The following is a 12806-nucleotide window of genomic DNA, read 5'->3' as shown; positions in this document are numbered from 1 at the left end:
AAATAGAGCTACTTTTTATTGAAATATTGTCTTGAAAAAAGCACAAACAGCACAAACAGCACCTATCCAATACCAGAAAATGGACCATAATAGCTATTGGCAGTACAGCAAGAGAACAACAGAAAAAGGCCACCTGCAGTAAGCCTAAGTTAAGCAGCAAAGTAAACCCAGGAAACGGCTCATTTGTTCCATCTTTATAAATGTTTTGTTACTTTATGCAAGTTCAAGTTGGTGATTTCCACTCTTTAAGAGCTAGATTTAAGGTACAGAGTGTGTTTGTTTACTAAACCACAAAAATCGGCATATATGTGCCTCAAAAGGAAACCATAAAGAAAAATGAGATGGTAGCAACACAAGAGGTGGGAGGATGAGTAATGGACAGCTCTGAAACGACATGTTAATCTCCTCGTTAGAGGAAAAAAACCCCTTGCTTGATGATGATAGGTTATTGTATTGTAAAATTACATCCCATCACTTGGATATTATTCCAACACACCATGCTGAGCACTACTATCAATTGTTTTGGCTTTAGTACAATCACTGTCAATTATCTCAGATTAATTTACCACTAAATCTAAATATAAATCCACAAAATGTTACACATGCAGCATAATTGTTCCATAACCAACATAAAAATATGTACATACTTTTAAGCAGACACTGAAAAATACTAAAAAATAATTGCTATCCATGTGAATATGTTTGTGAATATATCACCAATCTTCTTTCAATGTAACAACATGACCATAAAATGCTGTATCAGCCTCTGAATCCACAAGCTATTTTTAATCTTCTGATCTGTCTCTTCTTGTCTCCACAGTGACTTAAATATTCAAATAACTTTACAGAGAGGCAGTCAGTCACACTCTTCTAGGTGAAGTTACAGACAGTACAGCTTACATCAGTGGGAGTGACGCATTTAAAATCATACTTGTGAGAAAAAACATACAGAAGGTTGGGGCTGTAAGCTGTTAGCTTCCTCAGCAGTGTAACCAGCTCATGGGCACTAAAATAATAAAGTATTTTAGATAGCCTATAAGCCCAATGTCAGTGTGTAAACAAAATCTGTCAGCTGCCACTAAGCCAGTACACTGCTAATAACAAATGTATTCTATTCAGCATTTCATTAAAAAAAGTCTGCCAGGTAGTTACGAATTGTGGGCTTTAAACCTAGAGCTAGAAATGCTCATGGATACAAACTTCAATAAAGCCACCAGTGCTTTCAAGTACTTAGATAAACCTAAACAGATGAAAACTCACTTACATTCTTGTCCTTCTTTTTCCTATTCCTCCCCCACTTCTCTTTCAAATTTCCTGTTTTCTCTCTCCACAACAGTCAAAAAATGGAACGGTAGCAATTTTTTCCCAGGTCACGTAGGGGTTTTGAAATACCCTCTCCCTCCCTGACTGTAGACACAGAACTAAGAACTAAGATACTGGATTTGTGGTACCAACAGGCTAATAAGTTCTGAAACTGGAAACAGTTCCTTGGGAAACCCTGCTGAAGGAACCGGGACCCTAGACTTTAAGGGCTCTGGAACAGAAACTGTATCCCCTAGCCAAGTGCAATCGCAATCACAACTGACAGCAGGAAAGGAAAGCAGTTAGTTATGCCACTGCTGCATCATGTGGCCAGGAAGATGCATGTTACAGCAAATTATATTGAAGTAGGGACGGAGGAGACCCTTTGCAGAGAATTTTTATTCTGCTAATGTATTCCTGCAGCCACGCAGAAGGCTGTAATTCGATGATCCTTGTGGCCTTTCTGCCACAACTGGCTCATCTCATGCCTCTCATTTGTCTTCCATCCCATACTCCTTCTCTCTCTAAAAAAGACTCACTAATTCCTCCTGAATGAAAACCTGCATCATACAAATTATGATCCTCCCCACTTCTTGAGCTTGCCTGTTCTTCACCCTTCCTACAGTTCCCTCTACCACCCCTCCTCACGCACACATACAGACGTTTGTCATCTGCTCTCAAACTACTCCAGCCTTAGTGACAGCATCCTACATAGAGATCTCCATCACAGCCATTCCCAGCCCTTCTCATTCTTCTCCACAAACACTTCCTTCCTGATTCAGCCTCCTTCATTAAAAGCATTCTTAGACATGCTCATTTAAAGTAAGAACCTTGACTCCACTAATCACCATCCTACTTCCCTTTCCTTTCCGAAGTCAGTAACTACACTGTTCCAACAGCTGGGAAATACGCAGGATGAAACTGGACAAAAGAATAACAAGCAACCTACATTCCATCCTAGTACTCCAACAAAACCACTTTCAATGAACTCTTCAGTGATATCTCCCTGGCCAGTGCTCAAAAACACTATTCCATCTTCCTTCACACATCTTTCATAAAATTTAGCGAATTCTTGACCTCCCTTGGCTTTGTAGTTGCAGACCCCACTGTGTCTTCACTACTAATAGCTATTTCATCACGTTCCTCTAAGGGTCTATCCCACTCTGCAACATTTTTTGTTGCTTCACTTATATTCATCCATTCATTCTACCAATGCTGCTGCACGATCCTCCTCCTAACCTGTAACGCTGATCATGTAACTCCTTTTATTTAGTTCTCCTCCCTATGGCAACCTCACTTTCAAGGCTGCATTTCTGAGTATCATTATTACATACATACACTTTTAAGAGGTGTTCTGGCTCTGACTGGACTCTCGTATCAGCCTCTCTACTGAAGTTTTCAAGCCTTTGAATAAGCTTAGAAGGGCTCATTGTAAGTATCTGCAAAACTAATGAAAGGCTTCAAAACTTTCCTTCTGTATGTCGCATACCAAAAATAGACAACTGCTAGCAGATCTTGGACAGCAGTATTTTAACAATATTGTTTGAAATGTTTCTAATAAAATATGAACATATGTAGATGAAGTTCAGTCCCTGTATTTGCAGTGGAAACAAAAGACCTGATCCAAAAGAGGAACAGACCAAAGGGAGTCAACTGGCTTTACATGTGCTTAGGATTCTGCCTTTAGCCTGCAGAGATCTATAGTCTTCGGTTTCCAGCTGTATTTACATACAGCAGGTATGTTTTACTACTACTCTAAAAGTTTATTTCAGCATTTACTGTTTAAACTAGCGTGTACTATTACAGTGACATCTAAGTCCAGTAACCTGATCCCATAGTTGCAATCATGTACTTGCTATCACTACAGCTAAGTAAAAGGTCCCTTGAAAAAAACATCCAAAAGTCATCCAGTACAATCTTGGTTGAGGGAACTTTTCTTTGTCAGTCAAACACAGTTTATATCAGCCTTCAAAAACCCTCATATGCTACGGAGGTGTCTCAGCATCTCCTTAGAGATCCTCAGTGTGAAAAGGCCAGAATCAGCAATGTTATGTTCGTCTTGCAAGCTACTGCCCCCAAAACACTTGTGAGTGACAATCTAACCAGAAGCACAGAATAGAGTGGATGAGGGAAAGAAGGGGTTAAACTTAGGAATTAAAGCCTTCCGCTTCTATTTTTCCATTTGTACTTACTCAAAGCAAAATCAAAACCTAAACACCATCCTCCCTTTTCCCCATTTTCCCCAAAATCAGCCAGGACAAAAACTTAATGGATCTTAAGCTTGCACTTACGGTAGCAAGATAGAGGGACCCACTGAACTGCTGCATTGTGTAAATGACATAAGGTAGGCTTCGCTTTCCTGCTTTTCTTGAACCGAGGCCTGTGCCGTTACACTCTGACTTAGCAAGCCTCTTTTTTAAAACATGTTACGTCACCCAAGTTGGTGTCAGGCATTGCATACGTTTAAAATTAAAAGAGCCTGAGCGCATGATGTAAGCACTGTTGATGCCAACTGCCTCTGAGGAAACAGTGCAGGAGTTTCTGGTTGGGAAGAAGCTCTGGACTCACTCTGGTTCATCTGCCCTTTCCAACGAAGGCAGAACACAGAGCTTCCAACACGCTAATGGGAAACAACGTGTTTAGAGATCAGAGATGGCACACCGCAGAAGGCCGTCTCATACCTCCCAGGCAAAAATAAGACTAAGTAGTCCTTGGAAGACAGTTTACAAAAGCTGGCATGAGAAGAGGCATACAGGGTTTAAAAAAAAAAAAAAAAAAAAGCCTCAAAATCTATTCACATTACATAATTTGTGCTACAATAAAAAGTCTTCAAAAAAGAAAGATGAAGAAGCTCTCTCTCAAGTAGGTGGAACGCCAGCTCCCAGAGGAAAAGGTGGACAGGCAGCAAACTGTAGCGGTCCCACCAGGGTAATACAGCAGGGAGGCAGAGGTGCTGCAGGCCAGAAGTCCAGTTTATAACCACTACCACTGGGACAGCTGAAAGACTCAAACACAGCCAGAATTTTTATTTAAAAGGCAGAGTCACAAGGGTCAAGAGTTTAAAATGCAGTTTGTCCCAAGACATTAACTGTCTCTTCTCTCTAGATCTAAACCGAAACGGCTGTAGATGAAGACTACCTTGTGAAAGTACACTTGCCTGCTTCCCACCTAAATGCCTATCAGCTTAAATACTGCACTTCAAATCAGAAATGTTTTTAACACTCACATTCAGCAGGGACAGTGCGTGGTCTGTAATAGTCAATCAGCCCTTTGACTTCTATGAGAGATAAACCCAGCTTTGGGGGTGGACACTGTGAAAATGTATTTTTCAGGAAAACCTTAAATTTAATTGAGTTTTGACTAGCAGAAAAGTTAAATTAATTGTCCGATATAAAAAAAATCCTCAACTTGATAAGCAAAGCTATAGCACACAAAGAAAACAACTCCAAAAGAAAGTTTTGCATGTAAATTTGGTATTTGCTAATATGCAGACATCACCTGAAAAATTAACCAAAATGTCCTGTTGAAGACTCCATTGATCATTTTCAATGCAATTAAACTACCATACACACCACGCTTCCACTGGGCTTTGATATTTTTCCTAAATTAACAAAAAAAAAATAAAATAATCAGATTTGGCAGCAGCAAATGACAGAATATCCACCAGCTTGAACAGCCATAGGAATAGAGCCCAGAAAAAGGGAAGCCCTTTGCAGAGTTAACATACAGGAGTAACACAGAATGTACTGCAAGAGCCAAGTACTTGGGGGAAAGACCTCACGGTTCTCTCTGTGGTTCACGCAGATGCTGAAGTGCAATGCCACTTGGCAGTGTGACTGAGTTCTGAGGATCTCCAGGAAGGATTGTTCTTTATGATGTGTCATTAAAGAAGCGAGAAATGCAGTAGAGCTTTTTTTATGCTACGGAAGGTTTGCTTTTTATACATATTCCACATCTAAATAAAAACCAAGGAAAACATACCGGAAAGCACTGTGTTTGATATAGATACCTCTCTAAAAGTGAATCTGTTTTAAAATGGTATCTATCTCCATAGCACATTTGATGCATCTGCATATAAAAACTAACCCAAACACAAATTCTGTTAGAGACTTATGAAATATCAATAAACTGGGCCAAAACACAGCCTCCTCACGCAAACTCTTCTACTGATTTTGAGCTGCAAGCAAAAAAGGGCAACCAGAAGTTAGTTTAAATGTAAATATTTACAATATGTTTCTTATTACCCGTTATCACTTCAGTTGCACAAGTCTATCAGATGCGACTGATAATTTACGGTAGAAAAGGAAAGGGCAGGGACTAAAGAGTTTCACTGAGGTAGAAAAAGATTTGTTACAACAACTTTGTTCCTGTTTTAAAGCCAGTGTTTGGAGTTCAGGACCTTGGCTTCTGTTCAGCAAAGCACTTAAGAATTTGTTTGATTCCAGTGGTTTCTGTAAGGCTTAAATATGTTTTTAGATGTTTTACTGAATAGGAGTACAATTATTCACAAAAGCAATATAGCATATTACTCAAGGGAATGATTGTGTCTTGTAGGTCTCCTGGGTAAAGCACATGCACATAAAGGGGAAAAAAAAAATCAATTTCAATAGGCACTAAAAATAGATAACTTTTCTGAGAGAGACTTTTCCTCACATTCAAGCTTCTGTTTGGGTTTACAGTTCATCGATGTTAACAAGGCTATTAATATAGAGCAATATTTTATTGCTGTATTCTGTTCTTAAATGTATATTTTAGAGTAAACCTTTCCCATAGCATCTTCCAGTCTCCACTTTACATCTCAGTTCCTAGGCTTCTCCATTGATAAAATACTAGGATTCCCTTGGCTTCACAGACAAATAAAAAGTAAGTACAATGAATTAACTATAAAGACAAAGCACCAGCTGTGCTGCATGCAAACCATGTTTGGATTTTCTTCACAATTTCTCAAAAGTCTGGACATCTCATTACAAAATTCAGCAGAGTGGGTCTTCCCCTTAAAACTACATCAGCATAAATTGGGAAAATAATCAGAAATGTAGGTTCAGCTGAAACATAACAGTAGTTACTCTCCTAACCGTATATACAGCTCCTAGTTTGTAAAATAAAAAAGGAGACAGTAAACTAAGACTCTATAGCCTGAATGAACTAGGTCGTTGTAAAACTATTCATATCAGTTGTCACAGGACTGTATGGTTAACTACAACGGCAGGTACCAACAGTCACACAGTAATTGCCTAGATTTCCCTGGTGCAACTATAAGCCTGAAATAATAAAAGAGAAGAATTCAGAGATGCTTCGCACTAGTCCCAAGTGTTTCTGCTGACTGTTGGAGGCTTTTAAAACGCATATTCCTAGTTTACATGTAATCGGGGCATTTCACAGAGCTAGAGAAGGAAGCAACAAACACGAAACTCCATAAACGTTTGTTCTCTGCTATCTGCCTGTGAGCGACTGTTACGCAAGTTTAGTCCGTGACAAAAAGTTAAGTATGAAAGAAATCTTTTTTTTGTGAGTATGCATGTTTAAAGGCCCATTATGGATTGTTTTTATGTAATTCTACTTACCCGGCTTACAAAAGAAACACGATTCTTTTTCTGAAACCCCTTAAACATCACTATTATTTCCAAAAATTGATTCAAAGCTTTTATAAGCATAGTCAAGCGTGCATCAAAGATGAAAATGATAGCCCAACTGCACTGGGACTTCCCAAAAGCGCAAGCCTGAGATAGCGATTACCAGAAAAAAACAAGGGAAACGTTTCGCGGTAAGATGTGACAAACCCTCCGGCTGCCCTAAGCAGCCGAAGCCCCTGGGCGGCAACCCGCGCTCACCTGCGGCTCCCCTGACACCGGCGGGGAAACCCCCTCCGCCCGCTGCCCCCCGCCCGCCCCCGGCTTCCCCCCGCCTCCGCGGGCAGAGCTGCCCGGGCCGTGCCCGCCCCGTAACCGCGGCCGGGAGCCCGCCGGGCCGCAGCGGGGACAGCTCCGGGCCGTGCCCCGCGCCCCGCCGCTGACCCCCCCCCGCCCGCTCGGGCGCGCCGTGACTGTGCAAGATTCTCGGGTTCGGGGCAGCTCCCACCCCGGTGCGAGCGGCGCCGGCCGGCGAGCGGCCCCGCGGCGGCCGGTCGGTTTAACAGGCGCTGGGCCGGCGGGCGGCCCCGCGACACCCCCGTGAGGCGGCGGGCGGCCGGCGCGGCGGGCGGAGGGGGGTTAGCGGCGGGCGGGCCAGCAGGAGCCGCCCTCCGGCGGCGGCGGCGGGCCCGGTTGCCCGGGTGACGGCGAGGCATGCCCCGGCCCCGCGGGGCCGCCGGCCGCGGCTCCGGAGCGCCCCGGCGCCGCACGCCCCGGCTGCCCGCCGGACACGCCCCCGCCGCCGCACGCCCGAGGCCGGCCCGCCGCCGCGCGGGCACGGCACCCCCCCTCCCGCACCGCCCCGCTCCGCTCGGCGCGCACCGGCCCCGGCGCTCGGCGCGGGTCCCTCCCGCCGCCCCAGCTCCGTCTGCCCCCGCGGGGCGGCACCCGGGCTGCCCCCCACCGCCGCCGGCCGGCAGCACCTGCCGGCTCCCGGCCCCTCGCCCGCCGCCCCGCACCTACCAGACGGAGCCGTAGGCGCCGGAGCCGACGGGGGTGAGGTTCTGGTAGCGCTGCGGCACCTCCCACACCGTCTTGTTCAGCTCCTGCCGGTAGAAGCCGCCGCGCTCGGACATTTTCGCGGAGCCGCCGCCGGCAGCCAGCAGCGGCAGCCGCCCCTCGGCCGGGGCGGGGAGCGAGGCGGGCACGGCCGGCGCCGGCGGGGAGGAGGGACCGGCAGGGGAAGGGGAGGGGAAGGCCGAGGGGGTGGGGGCAGCGGCCGGGGCCGGGGAGAGCCCGGGCGGGGGCGAGGGGCGCACAGGCCCAGGAGCCCCAGGGCCGCCCCCGGTGTCCTCCCGCGGGGGGAGTGCGCGGGGTGTGGCGAGGCGCCGGCCCCGCCCCGGAGCGGCCGGCATCGCTGCGGGGCGCCGTGTGGCACCGCACCGGCCGCACCGCGCGGGCAGCGCGGGGCCCCGCCGGGGAGGAGCACGGGCGGGCCCGGTCACCCAGCCCGTCCCCTGGCACCGGCAGGTGGCCGGGAGCCTTGCTGACACCTCTCGTGTTCTGCCACGGCCACCTGAAGCTGCCCCGCGGCCCGCCGGACCCCCTCGCCCGGGCTGCAGCGACAGCGGCCCCGCACCGGGGTCTGAGTCGGGGCATGGCCCGCGGGGCCGGCCGTGGCTCTGGCCGGAGCTCGGGTTTACTGGACATCCCCTGGTACCCGGAGTTTCCCCTTAAAGCTCTGGCTCCCACATGCAATCTTCCAAACACCTCTGCTTTTCATCAAGGAAGGCTCAAGCCCTCGGGATAACAGTGGAAAAATCTTGAAAACTTGAAATCTTCAAAATTCATGCACCAATTAAAGTAAAAGGTTCTCAGAGTTGTTTACTGCTGTTTTTCTCTTTTCTCCAAAATGCGCTTTATACACAATGATTTCTGGAATCATTGCAGCGCTACTGCAATGTTACCGGTGTATTTTCCTATGTATTATTTCCTTCCATAACTTCTTATGCTTCCTTGAGCACCTCTAAACTACTGGTATGTGACCTGCTTGCACAGATTCGGAGGAAAGAGGTCGCTCCGCACCTGCCTTCAAATCAGTGTTGGAATGTAAATCCTCTCTTTTCAGAACGCTCATGTAAGTCCACTGTGTTCCTCTACCATGAGTTGCAGTTCACTTTGGCAAATGCATGCTCAGCTTGTGCTAGGACATCACTGTGAGCGTGCAGAACGCGTACACCTGAAAAATTGTGACCATAATGAGCCAGAAGGCACATTTTATGTATGCCCCAAACACTGGAGGGTTCAAGTTCCAGCTCCAAAACCCCAGCCCGTGTTGCATGACAGGACTTCCATACTAGGACTAACTGAGTGAACACTGCCAGCAACTTTGGCATTTGCTCAGTGCATTTCAAATTAAAAAATACACGACTGATGCCACTACAGCCATTTATCTGCAGCCCTCCGCTTAAGGGGCACGAAGTACTCCTAAAGCCATAGCCTAGTTCTCACTCACTTCTATGCTGCTCTAGTGCAACAGGCTCCCCAGTCCTCTCCACACCGCTCCTTGGTCCCACTTGAATTTCTGTGCTGAAGGCACAGTACTTGAAGAAAGTGGTAAGTGTGAAAAATCCATTCGTTGTTCTTATTTTTCGCAGCACCACCATTTTGAGTTTTAAAATCAGAGTAACAGTGCAGTCGCTCTACACCAAACCAAGAAGAAATATTTCTGCCTGCACCCCGCTGCCCCTAGAGTAAGCAGGCCCAAATGTTTTCCAGTGCCAAAATGAAGCAAATAATCCTGCTTGCCGATTTTTATTCTGCTTGGCCTCTGCAGCTGTTTTGGCCTCTGGCCCTCACCAAGTATTAATTTCTCGCTAACTGCAGCCATGACTTTTGGAAATTGAGTCTATTCATATATGCCCAGGCTTCTAACCGTGTAATTGCCACAGGGGTTAATTTTCTGTCTTGTTGATATGTACAGTAGTTCTCAATTTCCTGTCTTCTGTGAGCTTCTGTCAGTTATTTGTATTGCGATCGTGACTCTGAGATTGTGCTTGATTATCTTGCTGTGTTGATTACTACATATATGATGTTCTACCCCGTGTAATGAGGGAGATGTTGGAAAATCTAGAGGTTGGAGGACAGCGCATTTGAGTTGTCTCAGAGCTAGGCAGGTTACAGGTCTCCAGAGGCTTCCCATAATGCAAGCCCCGACAGCTGCTCCTCCCACGGCAGAAGCAGCTCATCCATCTTTCCCAGCTCATCCATCTTTCCCAGCTCATCCATCTTTCCCGGCCCTGTGGAGGTGCATGAGGAAGAGGCAGCTCCCCCGGTCAGCCGCATTCTTGTCTTTTAGCTCCTGTGCGTGTACAAGGGAGGGGAAAGTGAGTACACTCCGAAAAGGTGTGAAAGCATAAGGAAGAGATAAAGTCACAGCTTCCTCTGTGCACACAGTGCCTTAGAAGGAACTTTCATTTCTTATACATGAAATGCTGCTACATTTTGAACGGTGCTTGAGGCTGTGCCCATGGACAGGGGGAGGCCATAAAGCTGACGCGGATGCTGCACACCCGTTCCCCTCCTGCCCCGACGGCTGTGTAGCTCTCTGTGACAATTCCCTGCCATGCCAAGTGCTGATGGCTAGAGGGCAACAGGTCAGCAGGACTGGCCGCGTTTCACATGCAGCGTAGGAGTGGGAGGGAGGCCCACGAGCTGCAGTGGGGCAGGGTGAGACACCATGCAGCCTGTGAGGCAGGATCCAGCTGTGCCCCTGGGAGGAAGGGGGTGTGTGGTCCCTCTGATGCACAGCAGTTCCAGCAGGTACCAAAGGAAGAAAACCTGCTGTTGTAGCAGGATGCTGTTTTTCTGTTGTGGCTGTACTTGCACTGCATAGTCAAATCCTACATTATTCTTGCTAGAACAAACCCCAGTGAAAACAAAGGAATTTATTATTTCAGCCAGTTGTGAGTTACTAATTATATCCAGTTATTCCTCATTCCTCTTTCACTTCCTTTTTTTTTTTTTTTTTTTTTTTTACAGAAAGCTTACTTACACATCTTTGCTAACCTCCTTCTGGCTCCTTTTGATTCTCATGTATTTTCTCTCTCTAGTTCTTTGATTTTCAGTTTAGGAATCACAAATTTCATATGTAACACAGTTTAAAGATTGCAACTTTCATACTAACAATAAACATGCAAACCTGAAGAAAGCAAATGCCACCTTGGTGCTAAAAACATAATTTCCTCGTTGGAAACGTAATCATATTATTACAAACCCAGCACTGATTTGAAACAGGCTTTGGAAAATATAAGACAGGCTGTCAGCAGATCAGAGTTCAGACTGTTCTCAATATAATTGCTGTAAATGGAGGGTAGCTCTAACTAAAGATTTACCAAGTATCAGTGAGGGTTTAGGATGAACCACCTTGATTCTGTCACTAGACCTGTTACACACTTAATTTTGAACTTGGAGATACCCATTAACAGATTTCACCATGTCCACCTGAAAATAATGACAGTAAAATAAATCTGAGAATGCCATGAATATGCTTCCTGTGATGCTTCCTTTTGAAAATGTTGTAAGGAATACTTAACATCTTGATAAAAGAAAAAAAATATATTGGAATGTAATATACATTACTATTAATAATAAAACATTATAGTAATTAGCTATAGTCTGGTTTTATTTGCAGGTTCTTGCAAATTTCTGAAACCAGGTCTATGAATATATGTAATCATAACATAGGAAAGCTGTCACTGTTTGTAACTACAGAAAAGACGAAGTACAGGCAGCAGGAAAGGCTTAATGAAGCCTTCCGTAAACAGGGAGTCAATCATTAGCTAGTTTTAATACATCAGTTTCCATGAGGTTGCTTTGTGAGAGACTGTGTATTTTTGTTGCTGAACTACAAGACGCTTGTTGCTTATGCCTGCAAGGTAGTATCACTCTCATTTTCGCTATTAACACTGCTGCTGAAAACCTATTTGGAAGCCCTATACAGCACCCAAGTTGATTCAGATGACCAGCTCCAGACTCAGACTGTTATGTCCTACTACGGCTTAGATATTTAAACCAGATAAACTTTTCTGATGTTGTGAGAAAATGGTGGGTCTTGCTTTGGAGAAAACTGTTACAATTTAACTACTCATTTTTGAACCTCAGGTTTGATCATGAAAAATCCAAGGTATTTCATACCTTTTATTAGGTATGAAATCCACTGAGGAATCCTGCTATTGGCTGAGGACTTTTAAAATCTGGCTTACATCATAATAATTTCAAGGCAAGAACAGGTTTTTGTTTTTTCTGACAAGATAGATTGTAATATATTTTGAGTGCAGAGGCTTTGTTTCCTTCTCTCCTCCATTCCCTTTGTGTGGATTTGGGATAGTCACTGGATATCTCTGTACCACCTTTCCACATTTATGAACTGAGACTAGGATTGTTTCCCTGTTTTAAGGATAAATATATACAATTGATATTGCCTCAGATAGTAATCGCACTTGTATTAGTTATGATTATTGTTTGAGGACATTGATAACAACATTTTTCAAATATTCCTTTCATACTGCTGTGGATGCAGGGTGGGAAATATTTTCTAATATCCTGTTAAATTAATGTAATTCCTGGGGGAAAAAAAATATAAAAATCAGTCTCCTTTACCTGAAGTTATAGCGAAGTGTTTCTGGGCCTCCTGTAGTCTACCAGTACCAGGTAGCAGTGTTTTCTTCATCCAGGAACAACATATGGGTATTATTCTAAGCTCATGTTAATTGGGATTGCAAACATGATAGCAATTGGTGTCAGAAGTCTTCAAAGTAAATTTAATTAAATAGAATATCCTGCTAAGTCATGTCAACAAGGCAGTGTATGCACATTCGGAACAACACCATCATCAGAAAAATAAATACAGATTTAACTTTAAAATAATTCCTA

General features: G+C 45.0%; 1 protein-coding gene across 1 annotated transcript in view; it reads right to left on the bottom strand.

Moving 5' to 3' along the window:
• Positions 1-8302, bottom strand: part of MAPK11 (mitogen-activated protein kinase 11) — a 33500-nt gene extending 25198 nt beyond the window's left edge. The window contains exon 1 of the mRNA XM_040596154.1: positions 7896-8302. Within this exon, the coding sequence (XP_040452088.1) occupies positions 7896-8287 (392 nt within the window). The 5' untranslated portion in view covers positions 8288-8302. The remainder of the gene's footprint in view (positions 1-7895) is intronic.
• Between the last annotated feature and the right edge of the window lie 4504 nt (positions 8303-12806).

This window comes from Falco naumanni, chromosome 5 (assembly GCF_017639655.2).
Source record: "Falco naumanni isolate bFalNau1 chromosome 5, bFalNau1.pat, whole genome shotgun sequence".
Lineage (NCBI taxonomy): Eukaryota > Metazoa > Chordata > Aves > Falconiformes > Falconidae > Falco > Falco naumanni.
The sequence above is the reverse complement of the archived record's forward strand: the minus strand, read 5'-3'. Positions and strand labels throughout refer to the sequence as shown.